Below are 20,076 nucleotides of genomic sequence, written 5' to 3' on the forward strand. Positions count from 1 at the left end.
TGTGTGTGTGTGTGTGTGTGTGTGTGTGTGTGTGTGTTTTTAATTTATTTTTTTAAATCAGTTATTCCACGAAATCAAGTTGTACATGAGCTGATAGCCGCTGAGTTGGCAACAAGCCATGTACGACGAGATTGAGTGGAATAACTAAATGTTTTATTCTATCCACAGTCACTGGATTTTAAGAAACTGAGCATTTTTATTTGTATTTTTTGCAAATTCATTAAATAAAAACTTTGTACAAAACATCTGACAAAATAATTTCTGCTTAGAATGTAAACAAACTGGCGAAATGACAGTAGCAATTTGTGAAAAATGTTATAATAATAATTCTTGAAAAATAAAAAAGATACTTTATTGCCATCAAATACTTTCTTTCCAAATTTTGTTGCTTTTTTTTTGTATTTTTGGGGGGTTTGTTTTCAAGCAGAATTTTTATTTCGTCCTCAGTTGGTTCAACAACATGCGCCGGCATTTTGTTTTTCTCTTCTCATGGTATATGAGCTGATAGCATATATATATATATATATATATATATATATATATATATATATATATATATATATATATATATATATATATATATATATATATATATTTATATATATATATATATATATTTATTTATTTATTTATTTATTTATTTATTTTTTATGGATATGAGTGTTTTACTGGAAAATACGCCACTCATATTTTTCATAAGAGCTACATCTGAGACATGGAAAACCAAAACTATGGCATAAATCTCTGTATGTCAGTCATGAGAAAATCAATTAATTGTTTTGATAAATTTGGGTACTTTTTGTTTGTTCTGGATGTGCATTGTCAAAATGGTGAATCGGTTCAAAATTAAAAGTCTTTTGATTAACTTTTATATTTTTTGTGGATGTGTCCATATAATCTAAAAAAAAAATTTCATGGTGGTGCGATGATATGAAGTTTATCTTCTTGTGTTGAAAATATTTTCATTTGTTCACTTTGTTCATTCGTGAAAAATGCATTCACCACTCAAAGATAAACTTCATATCTTCACGCAACCATTTAATATCATATACATGGGTAGCATGGTGGTGTAGTTGTTAGCACTGTCGCCTCACAGCAAGAAGGTCCGGGTTCGAGCCCAGTGGCTGGCGAGGGCCTTTCTGTGTGGAGTTTGCATGTTCTCCCCGTGTCCGTGTGGGTTCCCTCTGGGAGCTCCGGTTTCCCCCACAGTCCAAAGACATGCAGGTTAGGTTAACTGGTGACTCTAAATTGACCGTAGGTGTGAATGATTGTTTGTCTCTATGTGTCAGCCCTGCGATAACCTGGCAACTTGTCCAGGGTGTACCCCGCCTTTCGCCCGTAGTCAGCTGGGATAGGCTCCAGCTTGCTTGCGACTCTGTCAAATAGGACAAGCAGCTACAGATAATAGATAGATAGATAGATAGATAGATAGATAGATAGATAGATAGATAGATAGATAGATAGATAGATAGATAGATAGATAGATAGACAGACACAGGTATGTTTTGAAAATGGCAAATAGTCATGAGACAAACAAAATCATAATAATAATAATAATAATATTTAGTCAAATAAGTTGTCAGTTACATCTTATAATTTATGTCAGTTGCTGGATACTGAGCATGAAGTGAAATACATACAATACAAAAAAAAAAGAAGAAATTGTTACTTCATAACAATGTACCTGTTTAAACAATAAAGTCACAGTTCCAGATCTTGCCTTTTTACTTCTACCAATTTATTATTATTGTTGTTGTTGTTGTTGTTGTTTTATAGGATGTTTTATTATTATAATAAATTAATATTATAATACATAATATTTTATTATTTTTAATCATAAAATATTTTATTATTTTTATTATTTTTTTATTATTTGCATGGCAGGAACTAACAGTAGACCAGCCAAGAACAAAAACAAAAATGACAGTACAGTAGCACATAAATTACAGTACAATATCAGAAATGGCAGTACAACAGCACTAATAACAGTAGAATAGCACATAAATGTCAGTACAATAAGTCATAACAATATAATAGCACAGATGTCAGGAGGTTACAGTGGCACATAAATGATACAATAGCACATGAACATTAATAATACATTACCGTTCAAAAGTTTGGGGTCACTTTGAAATGTCCTTATTTTTGAAAGAAAAGCACTGTTCTTTTCAATGAAGATCACTTTAAACTAATCAGAAATACACTCTATACATTGCTAATGTGGTAAATGACTATTCTAGCTGCAAATGTCTGGTTTTTGGTGCAATATCTCCATAGGTGTATAGAGGCCCATTTCCAGCAACTCTCACTCCAGTGTTCTAATGGTACAATGTGTTTGCTCATTGCCTCAGAAGGCTAATGGATGATTAGAAAACCCTTGTACAATCATGTTAGCACCGCTGAAAACAGTTTAGCTCTTTAGAGAAGCTATAAAACTGACCTTCCTTTGAGCAGATTGAGTTTCTGGAGCATCACATTTGTGGGGTCGATTAAATGCTCAAAATGGCCAGAAAAATGTCTTGACTATATTTTCTATTCATTTTACAACTTCATCATCTCTAGCCGCTTTATACATTCACACCTACGGTCAATTTAGAGTTACCAGTTAACCTAACCTGCATGTCTTTGGACTGTGGGGGAAACCAGAGCACCCGGAGGAAACCCACGCAGAACATGCAAACTCCGCACAGAAAGGCCCTCGCCGGCCATGGGGCTCGAACCCAGGACCTTCTTGCTGTGAGGTGATAGCGCTAACCACTACACCACCCTCACGAAAATCTACCATGGTTTACTATGGTTTTACCATGGTTTTTATGTAGTAACCATGATTCTACCATGGATTCTCATGGTTATTCTAAGTACTATGAACCAACCATAGTATTACTATGGTTCATCCATGGTAGTAACCATGGATCTACTATGGTATTTCAAGGTGATTCTAAGTACTATGAACCAACCATAGCATTACTGTGGTTTATCCATAGTACTGCAGTAGCTGTGGTAGCATCATAGGTGTATGTGTAATAGGTCATAGTAACTACGAAATTAGTTTGTAAAGGGATAGTATGGTTTTTAAAAGGATGCACTAACTGTAGTATTACCATGCTTTCGTCCAACAGTCAATGCTGTAGAGAGGGATCTCGATTAACAGCCCAGATACATTAACATTTACTTAGAACCTAAAAATTTAAGTGAACATTGAGGTAAAATGCACCATGGTTTTCATGGTTACCCAAAAAACCATGAAAACCATTAATAACTATAAACCATGGTAAAACCATGGTTAGTTTTCATAGTAAAACCATGGTTAATTTTCGTAAGGGCACCGTGCTGTCCCCATTTTACAACTTATGGTGGTAAATAAAAGTGTGACTTTTCATGGAAAACACAAAATTGTCTGGGTGACCCCAAACTTTTGAACGGTAGTGTACATGGACATGCATTGACGCACGAAATGATGACTTCATTAAACAGTTTTTCAGCAGGGGCGGCACGGTGGTGTAGTGGTTAGCGCTGTCGCCTCACAGCAAGAAGGTCCGGGTTTGAGCCCCGTGGCCGGCGAGGGCCTTTCTGTGTGGAGTTTGCATGTTCTCCCCGTGTCCGCATGGGTTTCCTCTGGGTGCTCCGGTTTCCCCCACAGTCCAAAGACATGCAGGTTAGGTTAACTGGTGACTCTAAATTGAGCGTAGGTGTGAATGTGAGTGTGAATGGTTGTCTGTGTCTATGTGTCAGCCCTGTGATGACCTGGCGACTTGTCCAGGGTGTACCCCGCCTTTCGCCCGTAGTCAGCTGGGATAGGCTCCAGCTTGCCTGCGACCCTGTAGAAGGATAAAGCGGCTAGAGATAATGAGATGAGATGAGATGAGATGAGTTTTTCAGCAGTGATGAACAGACCTGGAGCCTGACCGTTTTCTCCTTCGACCAGCAGAGGGCGCACGGAACTTATTAGTAACATCAGTAATATTTCCACTAATAAATAACACAGGTTTAATTATCTTTTCCACTGATTGGGTATTAGAGCCTATGCAAAAAAAAAAAATCTACAGGTTTGCTGTGTTACAGCCTTTTATCATATTATTGAACCTGAACATTGTCCACAGGCTGTTTACTGGCGCTCATAAATCTATAACCTGCCTCCGTGTGGCTGCAGAGCGCGCGCTCGGTAAGCGGGGGAGGGGGAGGGGAGGGGGAGGGGGTCCTCGTGCGTCAGGTGTGCTGTATAAAAAGCAGCACGCGCCCCGACTCGGACAGGTACCTCAGGTGGCTCTGCTTCAGGACTTACAGCTGCTTTAACCTCAATCCAACAGGTAAGAACAGGGATCTATTCTTCCTATTTTATAGCCTTTCTACAACTTTACGAATCGGTAAACACACACACACACACACACAGCCTCCTTTTAGAGTACTTTATTTATTTTTGACTTGTTGATCTGCCTTGAAGATGTGAATTATTTTTAATTTTAAAAAAAAGTCGAAAGAGATACATTTTGACCAGGTAATAATTTTATAATTTTCCCATCTCATCTCCTCATAAAAGCAATTTTATCTGATTGTATGTGTTAAAATTTGATTTATTTTAAAGGATTTAATTATCTAGAATCATATTCTACTTAATGCTATCGCAGTAGGTCTGAGAGAATTCCAAATTATTATCTCATCTCATTATCTGTAGCCGCTTTATCCTTCTACAGGGTCGCAGGCAAGCTGGAGCCTATCCCAGCTGACTACGGGCGAAAGGCGGGGTGCACCCTGGACAAGTCGCCAGGTCATCACAGGGCTGACACATAGACACAGACAACCATTCACACTCACATTCACACCTACGGTCAATTTAGAGTCACCAGTTAACCTAACCTGCATGTCTTTGGACTGTGGGGGAAACCGGAGCACCCGGAGGAAACCCACGCGGACACGGGGAGAACATGCAAACTCCACACAGAAAGGCCCTCACCGGCCACGGGGCTCGAACCTGGACCTTCTTGCTGTGAGGCAACAGCGCTAACCACTAAACCACCGTGCCACCCCAAATTATTATTATTATTATTATTATAGGATTTCCATGGGTTAGCGCTGTCGCCTCACAGCAAGAAGGTCCGGGTTCGAGCCCCGTGGCCGGCGAGGGCCTTTCTGTGTGGAGTTTGCATGTTCTCCCCGTGTCCGCGTGGGTTTCCTCCGGGTGCTCCGGTTTCCCCCACAGTCCAAAGACATGCAGGTTAGGTTAACTGGTGACTCTAAATTGACCGTAGGTGTGAATGTGAGTGTGAATGGTTGTCTGTGTCTATGTGTCAGCCCTGTGATGACCTGGCGACTTGTCCAGGGTGTACCCCGCCTCTCGCCCGTAGTCAGCTGGGATAGACTCCAGCTTGCCTGCGACCCTGTAGAACAGGATAAAGCGGCTAAAGATAATGAGATGAGATGAGGATTTCCATGGGAAAAGCTAAAAGTAGACCTAGCTAGGAAAAAGTACATAAATGACACTACAGTAGCACATACTGTATGAAAATAACAGTGCAATGAAGAGTTTATAACATCAACGAAACTGTCTTCATGTTAAAACTGTTAATGTTATAGTTATGTTGTCTGTTGTTGCCCAAATGAGGATGGGTTCCCTTTTGAGTCTGGTTCCTCTCGAGGTTTCTTCCTCATGTCGTCTGAGGGAGTTTTTCCTTGCCACCATCGCCACAGGCTTGCTCATTAGGGATAGATTAGGGACAAAATTAGCTCATGTTTTAAGTCATTTAAATTCTGTAAAGCTGCTTTGCGACAATGTTTATTGTTAAAAGTGCTATACAAATAAACTTGGCTGACTGACAGTAGTACACGGGCAGGCACTGATGCGTTATACAGTATTACCTGGACGGTGTGAGAGAAATCTTGTGTTTGTCAGTCAGTAGGTTTTAAAAGCTGCTACTATGAAACTGTTGCTTACTATTTTTGCCTAAAGTGTAGTTTGTTTTGTTTTTAATCTTATCACTCTCCTCCAGGCAATGGCTCCACGGCCAGAGATTGGAAATGACACCTCAGTCTCTCCACCAGATCTTGGTACATGTCTTCTTTTATTAGTGCCACCATGGAAAACGTTTTTCCCTTTGTTCTTTCAATCTTTTCCTTTTCTCCATCTCACCCATGATCCGTAATATTTCTGCTCCTTTATACAGACCCAAACTCGTCCAAAGATGCATTGGTGCTTCCAGCGTACTCCACTGTGGCTCTTGTGGATTTGGATTCTAAATCAGAGGACCCATGGGACCTTCCTGAGCTCAAGGACATAGGGCCCAAATGGTCAGGTGAGCTGCCACGCCAGACTGTAATGCTCAGTAGTCTCCAAAGATGAGGCATGTGTGCAAAAGAGTGCTGGATATGAACCAATCTTTCATTTCTGGTTCTTCCGTGCAGAATTGGACACAAAGGGGAAAGTTCTCCGAGTGGTGACCTCGATTGGAAAGGGCATTCTCTTGGTTGGATTCCTTTACGTGTTCGTTTGCTCCCTAGACGTTCTGAGCTCTGCATTTCAGCTTGTTGGTGGTGAGTAGCAAGAATTGGGTTGGGTTTTGAATTATGTTATTAATTAAATTTGTAACATTATTATTATTATTATTAAGTTTTATAAATATATCCAATTCAGTCGTAAATCAGATGGAATGTTATGGGAAGGTCACAATTTTTTATTGTACAGTTTTGATTACAGTTTTTACAGTACTGAGTACAGCTCATTACTGCTATCTACTATGATTGTACTAAATGTGTGGAGTGTTTTTAAATTTTCTTGTCTTTTCATTTATTTAGATGTGCATGTATCTGCGCGTAGGTGACATTTCATGGATGTGTGTGTGGTTTTTTTTTTCTTTAAATACAGGAAAAGCAGCTGGAGATATCTTTCAAGACAACGTGGTGTTGTCCAACCCTGTAGCAGGGCTCGTGATTGGTGTTCTGGTTACGGTGCTGGTTCAGAGCTCCAGCACTTCTTCATCCATTGTGGTTAGCATGGTGTCAGCTAAAAGTGAGTGCACTTTTTATTTTGTCCAAATGATATGGTATAAGAACTTGTGGTGAATGGACTTTTAAATAATGTTTCCTTGGGATTTAAGAGTGTTTCTTGTGTTTTTTCAGTACTGGATGTGAAGTCAGCAGTGCCTATCATTATGGGTGCTAACATCGGTACCTCCATCACCAATACCATCGTGGCTGTGATGCAGGCTGGAGACCGTAACGAGTTCCGCAGGTAGACATAACTTGCCATATTTGCATCTCCAAAGAATTTAGATTGCTTTGTAAATGTAAAAGGCCACCTTAGTAAACTTTAATGTAACCCTCAGAAGGTTGTGGTTTTTACACTAAATTGGGGTAGTTTTGGAACAAGGTTGCAGGTGGAGGTTAATTCTGTGGGTTTTTTTTTTGTTCTTTTTGTTTCTGCTGTAGACCTTGGTTTAAAGCACGTTTCTTAAATTAAAGATAATCAAATTGCAAACTTGGGCTAAAACAGATGAAGTGTAAATGCAAACAATGTATTTACGATGTACAGAACCATTTCTGTTGTAAGATATAGTTTAAATATTTGTAAAGGGGGAAAGGCGATTATCAAGTTGAAAATGTCTGTATCTGTGGTGATGACAAACCTGTGCATTGCAGATACCGCATGTCAAAAATGTGTGTGTAACACAGTGAACTTATTTTTTCAAAGGAAAAAAAACTGAAAAAAGGAGGAAAAACAGACCTTTCTAATTCATGAATGTTTTAGGACTAGTTTCAGTTTTTCTGTGTGTTTTCTGAGATGAAGTTGGGCTAGAAATTTTGCTGAGACCTGAGAACCCTACAAATGAATTTGTAATTTTCACTGGAACTGGAACATCTCATCTCATTCATCTCATTATCTCTAGCCGCTTTATCCTTCTACAGGGTCGCAGGCAAGCTGGAGCCTATCCCAGCTGACTACGGGCGAAAGGCGGGGTACACCCTGGACAAGTCGCCAGGTCATCACAGGGCTGACACATAGACACAGACAACCATTCACACTCACGGTCAATTTAGAGTCACCAGTTAACCTAACCTGCATGTCTTTGGACTGTGGGGGAAACCGGCGCACCCGGAGGAAACCCACGCGGACAACATGCAAACTCCACACAGAAAGGCCCTCGCCGGCCCCGGGGCTCGAACCCAGGACCTTCTTGCTGTGAGGCGACAGCGCTAACCACTACACCACCGTGCCGCCGAACTGGAACATCTCTTTGTCAAATAATTCCTGAAGTACTGAGTAATGTTTAAGATTTCGGGTCTGATCTCAAAAATTTTCAGTCAAATATCCAGCTTTTCATTATCTAATGTATTTTTTCTTTGTGTGTCCCAGGGCATTTGCAGGAGCCACAGTACATGACTTTTTTAACTGGCTGTCTGTGTTGGTGTTGCTGCCTCTGGAAGCAGCCACTGGTGTCTTGTACAAGCTCACCAAATGCCTCATTGACTCATTCCAAATCAAGACAGGCCAGGATGCCCCAGACTTGCTCAAAGTCATCACTGAACCACTCACCAAGAACATCATTGAGGTAAAAAAAAATCTGAAGGACTTACTGTAGCATCTCAAGATTAAAGAGACAACCCAGTTGTGACTTAAAAGAATGGCTTTGAATGACTTGATCTCAGATTAGCCCACTGAGCCTATCAATGAAATCAAATCCATTTCAGTTGAATGTCCATTCTGGAATGTTGCTGTTGTTCTTCTGACAGCATGACTTCTCGACTCTGATTTAGTAACTGATCTTTTTCTGAATGTGACCTCAGCTGTATTCTGCACAGGTTAAATCTAAATAACAGCTATGAAGTTGGAATTTGGCCTTGTGACTCATATTCCTTTCTCTCTTTCTCTCTTTGTAGCTGGACAGCTCTGTCATCAGTGCCATAGCCACTGGTGATCCCACTGCTCGAAACAAAAGCCTGATCAAGATATGGTGCAAAACGGAGAAAGTCATAGTAAGGACTGAGAATGTTGGCAAACATGACACCTATAGATATCCACTTTTTAATTTCTAGGAAATTATATTTAATTAAGAAATTTAATTTAATTTAATTTCTAGTGCAATATCTCTCCTACTGCCCCCCCTTTTCCCCACCTTTCCCCCCTTCCTCTCTTCCCCATATCTTATTCTTTTTATATTTGTATATGTAAATACTTAATTTATTTTAATTTATCTAGAAGTTTTCTCTATTTCTTTTCTCTGTTTATCTGTAATGATGCTGCTGGAATCTTAATTTCCCTGAGGGAACCCTCCCAAAGGGATCAATAAAGTTTTATCTAATCTAATTCTCAGGGGAAAAAAAAGCAGTGGGAGACAGAAGAATGTTCATTATATAGGCCTAACATTTGACTAATGTTAATATGTAACAGCCTTGGTGTTCCACTGAAGGGAGTTTAAGAGCTTAAAAAGCATGGAGTTAAATCCTGGTTACTAATAGTATGTACTTGACTACAATTTATATTAGTTGTTCTGTTTATAAATATTTGGGTGACATGAATGTGAACTTACACATTTTCTTGTTGATTTTTATTTTTTTTTTTGTATTTCAGAGTCTGGAGAATGTCACCGTTCCTGGAGAAGCAAACTGTACAGTTGGTGTCCCATGCTGGATAGTGGGCAACCAGACATGGACACAGAAGAACATAACACAGACCAAGAACTTAGAGAAATGTGAGTGACTTGTCCTTTGTGGGAAGGTTGGATCAGCCAAGCTTGATCATTACTCATCATCCCTGTGTACATACTCCAGACTATTAGACCATGACTCCCATTTACTACTGCACCATGAGAACAATGGTTTTCTTTCAGTGGCATATGATTCGGCAAACATCTTCCCCATCTTCCCCTCCCCCTCACTCTACTCTTACATGCTCAATGGGGCTATTCTTCTTTTTGGGCTGAACTACCTGAGGCCACCGAAACCAGACAAAAAAGGCCCAGCCAAATAGAGAAGAAGGCTTGTGGTCAGGGGTCGCATTTGGATTTGACAGCGAAATTTAAGCCTGCTTGCAGTTTGTTGGCTGTAGTAGGACTTGCATACATCCGCTAGCCTTTTAGTGAGTCAACATTATCAAATAGCATCATTAGCATTCAATCCTGTCTGTACTGAATGAAGTATAATCAGTTCATGTAACTGGATTTCCATCAACATGTTTTTCTAGTATAAAAGTGACTGAACATGTGTTAGGACCTTGAAGATGTTTTAATACTCTTCTGATAGGCTTCTGAAATATATCATTATCAGAACTGTTGAAGCCATTCAAGGAAATTTTACAATGCCTTCAGGATCCTTGAGTTACTACCACCAAAGGACCAATGGAATGGCGATGCATTGGTACCCCTTTGACTGAAATTGGCTGAAAATCTGAAACTTCTGTCGCGTTACAGGTAGTCATCTCTTTGCATCAGCAAATCTGCCTGACTTGGCTGTGGGACTGATCCTGCTAGCTCTGTCCCTGCTGGTGCTCTGTACATGCCTCATTCTCATCGTCAAGCTGCTCAACTCCATGCTCAAGGGTCAGGTGGCTGTCGTCATTAAGAAGGTGCTCAACACAGGTGAGAATACACAAATGGTTAACTTGCATAACTTGCATGACACACTGACTTGCATTCTTGAGATAATGTAGGATTTCCTATTAAATGCTTTATTTGCTTTATTTCAATATTGTGAACTTTGATTTGGCAAACAAACTTGTTGGGCTGTCAAGGCACCAATTCTATTTGTGAAAAGGAAGCAGTAAAACCTTTTGGATTAGTCATAGATTAGTGTCTGAACGGATATCCTGTAAATGATGGACGGCACAGACTTCCTCATTCTGATGTCTGGATTTCACAAAAATGTGAAATTTGGCACCTCCCTTTATAGCTGACATGTCAAGAGTACTCATGTCCACTACATTCCTGAGTATAGCAAAATGTGCTGATTACTATTATGGCTTTGTTGGGTGAATTTGAAAAGGTTTCTTTTTATTATCTGGTGACATTTGGATGGTTTTAACGTTGGCATCATCAGTGCTTTCCCAAGCACATGTATGACCACATGGTTTGAGTAACAATTTTGGATTCCTTTTTGCAGATTTCCCCTTTCCATTTGGATGGGTCACTGGTTACCTCGCTATCTTGGTGGGGGCAGGAATGACCTTCATCGTGCAAAGCAGTTCAGTCTTCACCTCCGCCATTACACCTCTTGTTGGTGAGTGTGAGCCGAAACACTTTGAATACTTCGACAGACAAAGTGTGCACTACACAACTTCTCAAATAATCTAATGGTCTTTAAAATGGCAGTGTGCTAGTTGGTCATAGCATTTCCATTTTTCTTCCCATTTTTCTTCTTTCCTCATTTTTTTTTTCTGGTCCTAGTTTTATTCTGTTAAATATCAGTGCAAAAGCTCATACCATTTCCATGTTTCTTTTCAGGTATTGGTGTCATTAGCATTGAACGAGCCTATCCCCTTACGCTTGGCTCCAATATTGGGACAACAACAACTGCTATTCTTGCTGCCATGGCAAGTCCTGGAGAGACGCTTGCCAACTCGCTACAGGTCAGCCCTCCAAAGATGATTATATTGAATAAACTTCCATTTGTAGTGCACTGACCTGATTAATATCATGCCAAACTCATGATGAGTTTCATTTCCTTGCAGATCTCTCTTTGCCATTTCTTCTTCAACATCTTTGGCATAATTTTGTGGTACCCAATTCCTTTCACACGTGTGCCTATCCGGCTGGCTAAAGCACTGGGTAACCGCACAGCCAAATACCGCTGGTTTGCCATCATCTACTTGTTTGCTTGCTTCTTCATTATGCCTTTGACAGTGCTGGGGCTCTCCATCGCTGGCTGGCAGGTCCTTGTGGGGGTTGGTGTGCCCGTGGTGGTATTGGTGGTCTTTGTGGTTGTGGTGAATATCATGCAGTCACGCTGCCCACACTTCCTGGTTCCTGTGCTGCGCACTTGGGACTTCCTTCCCCGGCCGCTGCATTCGCTCAAACCATGGGACCGTATTGTCACCAGAGTGATGGGCTTCTGTGGGGCACACTGCTGCTGTTGTTGCAAGTGCTGCAAGAAGGAAGAATCAGACAATGAAGAGAAGGATATGAAAGACTTGGAGATGTACGACAACCCCGCACTTTCTGTGAACGATGAGAAGAGCCACATTCAAACAGTGTCTGGAACACATCTGTAGCATGTAATAAAGTATATAGCTATTATAGGACTCTATTATATAGTATAATTTAATGTATGCACTGCTTAAAGGGGCTCGAAGTAGGCTGTGTAGCAGTTTCCTATGTGGCTTGAGGTAAATTGTATTAAAGGCTGCTCGATGATTCTTATAATGTGACCCAGGAGGAACTCGTAGAACCATTCTAACAGCAGCAGATTCCACGGAACAAGGCTTGGAGATCTTTAATGTCTGGTTCCTGGTGCTGACGACATTCTGCTACCTACAACCAGCTAGACTATGCTTGCTGTATGTTTATTTTTAGTTTCCTTGTGAAGCTGCTCTCATTGTATGGCTCTCTGTGATGTGCAATGGCAAATGAAAATGCAGATAAGTTTTATTATTAATTCATCCATAAGGATTTTGTTTAAAACTATTTAAAGTATTGTATTTTTTAAAGAATTATATTTGTAAAAAAAATTTACATGTGCTGCCTTTTAAGCCCATGGCTTTTTAGGCAATGTCTAATATGTACCTTTCTTATGTATGTACATTGTTTTTACAGATTAAAAATCTATAGACAATGATCACTCTAGAAGGTCTGTAATGTATATAAAGATTTTACACCAGTCAGAACTGTAAAGTACGGCTTTTAAATTCAGTCATTCATTTTCAAGACCACTTATCCATTGCGGGTCATGGGTGAGCTGGGGCCAATCCCAGCAGATACTGGGCAAGAGAAAGGGTACATCCTAGATCACGCACCAGTCTATCATGGGGCTAACACAGACAAACATACAGCCATTCACATTCACACCAATGTGCAATTTAGAGGAGCCAGTTGACCTAATCCACATGTCTTTGGACTGTGGGAGGAAATCGGAGCACCTAGAGGCACGAGGAGAACATGCAGACTCCACATACCGGTAGAAAGACCCCAGTCACCACTGCACCACCATGCTCCCCCACAGCATGTAAATAAAAATATAAAAATAAAAAATGTGATTTAGTTATGTAGTTAAGCCCTGTGATGACCTGGCGACTTGTCCAGGGTGTACCCCGCCTTTCGCCCGTAGTCAGCTGGGATAGGCTCCAGCTTGCCTGCGACCCTGTAGAAGGATAAAGCGGCTAGAGATAATGAGATGAGATGAGTTATGTAGTTATATGAGGTTTTGCTCAAACTGGTTCCAACAGAATTTCCACAAAGCATATAACAGAAAGCATATTAAGAAAAATGGTTGCATCTTCTACACTAAAATGTTCTTTACTTTGGACCTGTACATTTTTTATGTGCAAAAATGCATAAATTAGTACGTTGATACATAATACAAAATATCGTAATGTAAATATATCAAAATAAAATAAAACATTTTTGTAAGAACAAGAAATGATGGTGCTATGATGGACGAGAGCTAACACTATCACTAGCTATTATACCATCCATCCATTATCCATAACCGCTTATCCTGTACAGGGTCACGGGCAAGCTGGAGCCTATCCCAGCTGACTACGGGCGAAAGGCGGGGTACACCCTGGACAAGTCACCAGATCATCACAGGGCCGACACACAGACACAGACAACCATTCACACTCACATTCACACCTACGGTCAATTTAGAGTCACCAGTTAACCTAACCTGCATGTCTTTGGACTGTTGGGGAAACCGGAGGAACCAGAGGAAACCCATGTAGACATGGGGAGAACATGCAAACTCCACACAGAAAGGCCCCTGTTGGCCACTGGGCTCGAACATAGAACTTTCTTGCGGTGAGGCGACAGTGCTAACCACTACCCCACCATGCGATTTAGCTATATAATGTGCAATATAAAGTGCAATATCTTTCCTGTTTCCCCCCCACACACGCACACACACACACTTACCCTAACCCCACTTCTCCCCCTTCCTCTCTTCCCCATATCTTATTCTTTTATATTTGTATATGTAAATACTTAATTTATTTTAATTTATCTAGAAGTTTTTCTCTATTTCTTTTCTCTGTTTATCTGTAATGATGCTGCTGGAATCTTAATGTCCCTGAAGGAACCCTCCCAAAGGGATCAATAAAGTTTTATCTAATCTAATCTATTATACAAAAACCATAATAGTAAGTAATAGTAACACGCACTAAATTAACAAACATCAATCAATTAAGCAATACAGTCTCTAAAGTTTTACCATGCCACAAATTCTAAATTGTTGCTCCTGTGTGTTTGCTACAACTTTGCTTGCTAGCCAGAATCTAGCTTAATACCTAACAAAAACTATGATTAAGAATAAGTAAGATATAAAATACTTGGGACATGTGGACATGGATGGTTCCAGGAAAATAAATCAACAATACAATGGTGTGATGAAATAGTTTACTGTTAGTGATGATTTTCCCGTGCCAGAAAATTTCCTGACTGTTACAAAATCTTGGCACTAGAGACTCCATTCCATGATAAATGTTACAAAAAAAAATCTCCTTACAGATAGGTTCACAAGCATCAGTGTTTTTCTTTGGTAATTAACAGCATATATTTCATGAGTTTTTTATTACGTGTTGATTAGGTGGAGCATCCATCATACAAGTCCCTGTCTATGAATCTATACTATAATGATAATAATAACACGTTAGAACGAGTGCGTTAATATAAACCTGTGATTTGCCTTGCAGATAGAAGTACTGTCAGATCCACTGCTATAGAAAATAAATCAACACTTTCTGACCAGCTTCACAATCAGAATTAAGAATTTAACAGTACAGTGGTATAAGAACATATTAAATGCTAGTTTTAGGTCACTGTAATGTTCATCAAGTTAGCAAATGGTTTTGAATCTTTGATATAGTAAGATCTTATACTGAATAAACTTTTTTCAAAGACTTGACAAAAATTTCTCAAAAGAGCAAACGTGCACAAGAGTTTATCAGTGCACTCAGTTTATCAGTTTATTACACTGCATAATCTTACTGTTTCATCTGTTTTATCATGAGGCAATGAAATTATAGTATAGACTTGCCACATTGGTGTTTTATGAGAAGCCTATCAGTGGACATCTGATATGAAGGCTTTTTCCGTAAGAGAACTTTGCTCTGAAGAGGGACACTAGCTTCACGGCCAAGTGAACATCTATGATGCTGCAGGCACCAGGACAGCATTAGAAGGTAATAATCTTGCTAACTGCAGTTATATAACAGGACATAAACATTTGTACAGGTGCAAAAGTTTTTAAATACAGGATTTGTGCAGTCTATGTTTATTTTTTGGTATGCATACTGTATGCGTTTATGCGTATGCTTATTTATGAGTATGCATGATGGGCAGCTTGTGCAAGTGCGTTCTGCAATTCCTGCAAAATAAGCAGGTTCAAGACTCAAGGACTTGAGACTAGTGTTCCTGAGTTATCACGCTGTATCAACAACACCTTCAAGGTGTAGCTGTCACGTTCCACGATACCTTCATGAAATCTGCAGAGGGGGAAAAAAACTTTGATTATAGACAAGTTCTTTTGCAAATATTTTAAGCAAATATTTATTTGACACATTTCAAATCGTCTCATTGCCAAAGTGACTGGCGGATCATTGTGTAAAAACTAGGCTTGCATGGCACTCATTAAATTAAACTTTTCACCTTGTAATTTAATTCATGACTTTTTTATTTGATGCAAAGTACAATGTAAATGAGCTAATTCTGTGATACAAACACATTGAGACCTTTTCAGAGATTCCTGTACTAAAACTCACTGAATAAATTAGACTGACTTCAAGAATTAATTGTGTTCTCCATTATTTTGTAATTTGACACATTTGAAGGGGGTATTTGTATATAACCGTATGGGGCCGAGTAAAATTAAGGATTCATTTCATGAGTGATTTCAAAGTTTTGAAATCACAAGTGAAACTGATCCTTAATTTTACGAGGAACCATACGATTACTTGTTTATAATATGTAGGGCCAAATTCATACTTTGGAAGCCATTCAAGTTCACAACATTTGTCATTCACGTTTTCTGAACCAATCAGGGTGCAAGACTATATTGCACGTTTGAATCAGTTTCTAAAGCGTTCTTGTTTTCGCAAATCTCTCGCTTTTCCCTCGAGGACTTTTCGTGATTCTTGAAAAGTAATATCTTTCAGGATTGATCCCAGATATTTCTCTTGTCTCAGATGCCGATCCAATGCTGCCTGCATTACTTTAAGAGAGTAAGTTTTCGTAGTTTTCCCCATTTTCTTTCCTCCCTTCTGCATAAAACTGTGATAGCACCTTGTCTAACTCACAGCATTCATATGCCACTAGAGAGTCGTTTATTTGTCTTTCTGCGGCCCATTTCTTAAACATGGAAAGCCAAAAATTCGTAGTTTTTTGGCATTTTCATTTTCGCTTGCAGCTTTCAATTGATTTATCATTTCTTCGTCAAATGGCGAAACGCAGCATTGCTGAGTCAGCAGAGTCAGCCATTTTGTTGACAAAATTTGCTAATTTTTGTAACCGTAACCAAGCAACGAACTAGCCAATAGCATTTCAGAAATACAGCCCTGTGTTAAGGAAAAAAGCCCTCCCTGATTGACCAATCAGAATTGAGTAATTTGGCCCTGTATTATAATTATTAAAAGGTTTGGGGTGATTATGGTGCCATTTGTGTCCCACTGATATTACTTTCACAAATGTGGAGGAAAAATGAAGGTAAAAGACATCTTCACAACACCCTCTATACATCTCATCTCATCTCATCTCATCTCATCTCAGATAAATAATTTCAAATATGAATAAATCCTATGAAATCTACAGCACTGTTGCCATTCCCAACTTACTATAACTACACTCTACCTTGATATACAGTGGTGCTTGAAAGTTTGTGAACTCTTTAGAATTTTCTATATTTATGCATAAATATGACCTAAAACATCATCAGATTTTCACACAAGTCCTAAAAGTAGATAAAGGGAACCCAGTTAAACAAATGAGACAAAAATATTATACTTGGTCATTAATTTATTGAGGAAAATGATCCAATATTACATATCTGTGAGTGGCAAAAGTATGTGAACCTCTAGGATTAGCGGTTAATTTGAAGGTGAAATTAGAGTCAGGTGTTTTCAATCAACGGGATGACAATTAGGTGTGAGTGGGCACCCTGTTTTATTTAAAGAACAGGGATCTATCAAAGTCTGATCTTCACAACACATGTTTGTGGAAGTATATCATGGCACGAACAAAGGAGATTTCTGAGGACCTCAGAAAAAGTGTTTTTGATGCTCATCAGGCTGGAAAAGGTTACAAAACCATCTCTAAAGAGTTTGGACTCCACCAATCCACAGTCAGACAGATTGTGTACAAATGGGGGAAATTCAAGACCATTGTCATCCTCCCCAGGAGTGTTTGACCAACAAAGATCACTCCAAGAGCAAGGCGTGTAATAGTCAGCAAGGTCACAAAGGACCCCAGGGTAACTTCTAAGCAACTGAAAGCCTCTCTCATATTGGCTAATGCTAATGTTCATGAGTCCACCATCAGGAGAACACTGAACAACAATGGTGTGCATGGCAGGGTTGCAAGGAGAAAGTCACTGCTCTCCAAAAAGAACATTGCTGCTCATCTGCAGTTTGCTAAAGATCATGTGGACAAGCCAGAAGGCTACTGGAAAAATGTTTTGTGGACAGATGAGACCAAAATAGAACTTTTTGGTTTAAATGAGAAGCATTATGTTTGGAGAAAGGAAAACACTGCATTCCAGCATAAGAACCTTATCCCATCTGTGAAACATGGTGGTGGTAGTATCATGGTTTGGGCCTGTTTTGCTGCATCTGGGCCAGGACGGCTTGCCATCATTGATGGAACAATGAATTCTGAATTATATCAGCGAATTCTAAAGGAAAATGTCAGGACATCTGTCCATGAACTGAATCTCAAGAGAAGGTGGGTCATGCAGCAAGACAACGATCCTAAGCACACAAGTCATTCTACCAAAGAATGGTTAAAGAAGAATATAGTTAATGTTTTGGAATAGCCAAGTCAAAGTCCTGACCTTAATCCAATCGAAATGTTGTGGAAGGACCTGAAGCAAGCAGTTCATGTGAGGAAACCCACCAACATCCCAGAGTTGAAGCTGTTCTGTATGGAGGAATGGGCTAAAATTCCTCCAAGCCAGTGTGCAGGACTGATCAACAGTTACTGGAAATGTTTAGTTGCAGTTATTGCTGCACAAGGGGGTCACACCAGATACTGAAAGCAAAGGTTCACATACTTTTGCCACTCACAGATATGTAATATTGGACCATTTTCCTCAATAAATAAATGACCAAGTATAATATGTTTGTCTCATTTGTTTAACTGGGTTCTCTTTATCTACTTTTAGGACTTGTGTGAAAATCTGATGTTGTTTTAGGTCATATTTATGCAGAAATATCGAAAATTCTAAAGGGTTCACAAACTTTCAAGCACCACTGTATAGTACTGTGCAAAAGTCTTAGGGGCCCTATTTTTTCATAAAAACTTTGTTATATATCGTATTGATTATAAAATACTACTATTGACCTTTAAAGCACTAAATGGTCTCGCACCACAGTACCTGAGTGAACTTCTGGTCCTTTATGACCCACCACGCCTACTTAGATCAAAAGGTGCAGGCTATCTGCTGGTACCTCGTATAGTGAAGGCTACATCAGGGGGCAGAGCCTTTTCTTACAAAGCCCCACTGTTATGGAACAGCCTTCCAAGTAATGTTCGGGAATCAGGCACAGTCTCAGCATTTAAGTCTAGGCTGAAAACATATCTGTTTAGTCAAGCCTTTTGTTAATGGTGTTTATGAGGTAAAGGAGTAGATCTGGAGGGTCCTCAGACATAGAGTGTTTTGGTAAACTGGGATGTATGGATGCTGTCAGTCCCCACTCGCTTGCTCACTCGAGTTTGTTGACGGTGTAGTGGCTGGCTGCTTTATGTCCCGGGGCTCCCTCATGCCTGTGTTGCCTTCTGGCTCTCTCCTTTTAGTTATGCTGTCATAGTTAGTTGCCGGAGTCCCTGCTTGTACTCGGTGCAATATGTATACTGTTCCTACTTATTCAGGTGACATTGGGCATACCTAACCACCTGTGTTTTCTTTCCCTCCCCCCCCACCCCAAATCTGTCCCTCTGAGTTACATGGAGTCAACAGGAAATCTTTTGGTGGAGAGGGTGGAGGCCTCGACTGGCTATTGTAGCCTGCAGGGAATCGGCCGTCAGACTTCTGTCGCATGTCCCAGACCCGGTGAAATGTAACTGAATTGTCTTGGCCAGCCCTAAGGGTCCCATCTGCATCTCATCATTGCTGAGGAGTGTGCTCCCATTACCCAATCAAGCATCCAGCCAGAGCAGGTCATGATATATTTTACCATATTAACATGCCATTGTTGTGTGTTATGCCTGATGTAAAGACTCTCGTCTCTGCGAGCCTACCACACAGATTTAATACTTGTCATTTTTAGGGCATACCTAACAACGTGTTTTCTTTCTCTCTCTCTCTCCCCCCCCCCCCCCCCCCAAATCTGTCCCTCTGAGTTACATGTTGATCCTGGGATTGAGATGCTGGCCTCTTCTGCCCCTCGGACCTGCTTGATCCATCCTGGTGCCCTGTGTCTGGTCGGAGTTTTATCGCACCGCTCCTGTGAAGGACGGCCCCATGAGGACAGTTGAGGGTTGTATCTGTTAAAACTGTTAATATTATAGTCAGGCTGTCTGTTGTTGCCCAAATGAGGATGGGTTCCCTTTTGAGTCTGGTTCCTCTCGAGGTTTCTTCCTCATGTCGTCTGAGGGAGTTTTTCCTTGCCACCGTCGCCACAGGCTTGCTCACTGGGGATAGATTAGGGATAAAATTAGCTCATGTTTTAAGTCGTTCAAATTCTGTAAAGCTGCTTTGCGACAATGTTTATTGTTAAAAGCGCTATACAAA

The 20,076-nt window shown here is 40.1% G+C and overlaps 1 protein-coding gene across 1 annotated transcript; it reads left to right on the forward strand.

Annotated features, from left to right (window-relative positions):
• The first annotated feature begins 5,987 nt into the window (after positions 1-5,987).
• slc34a2b (solute carrier family 34 member 2b) lies at positions 5,988-12,193 on the forward strand. Its single transcript, XM_060936814.1, has 12 exons — positions 5,988-6,042; positions 6,159-6,287; positions 6,397-6,525; positions 6,857-7,000; positions 7,111-7,222; positions 8,345-8,540; positions 8,869-8,964; positions 9,560-9,680; positions 10,398-10,565; positions 11,086-11,202; positions 11,427-11,551; positions 11,654-12,193. The coding sequence occupies exons 1-12, from the start codon at positions 5,988-5,990 to the stop codon at positions 12,191-12,193; spliced, it is 1,932 nt and encodes a 643-aa protein (XP_060792797.1).
• The last annotated feature ends 7,883 nt before the right edge of the window (positions 12,194-20,076 follow it).

The sequence above is a fragment of the Neoarius graeffei genome, chromosome 13 (assembly GCF_027579695.1).
Source record: "Neoarius graeffei isolate fNeoGra1 chromosome 13, fNeoGra1.pri, whole genome shotgun sequence".
Lineage (NCBI taxonomy): Eukaryota > Metazoa > Chordata > Actinopteri > Siluriformes > Ariidae > Neoarius > Neoarius graeffei.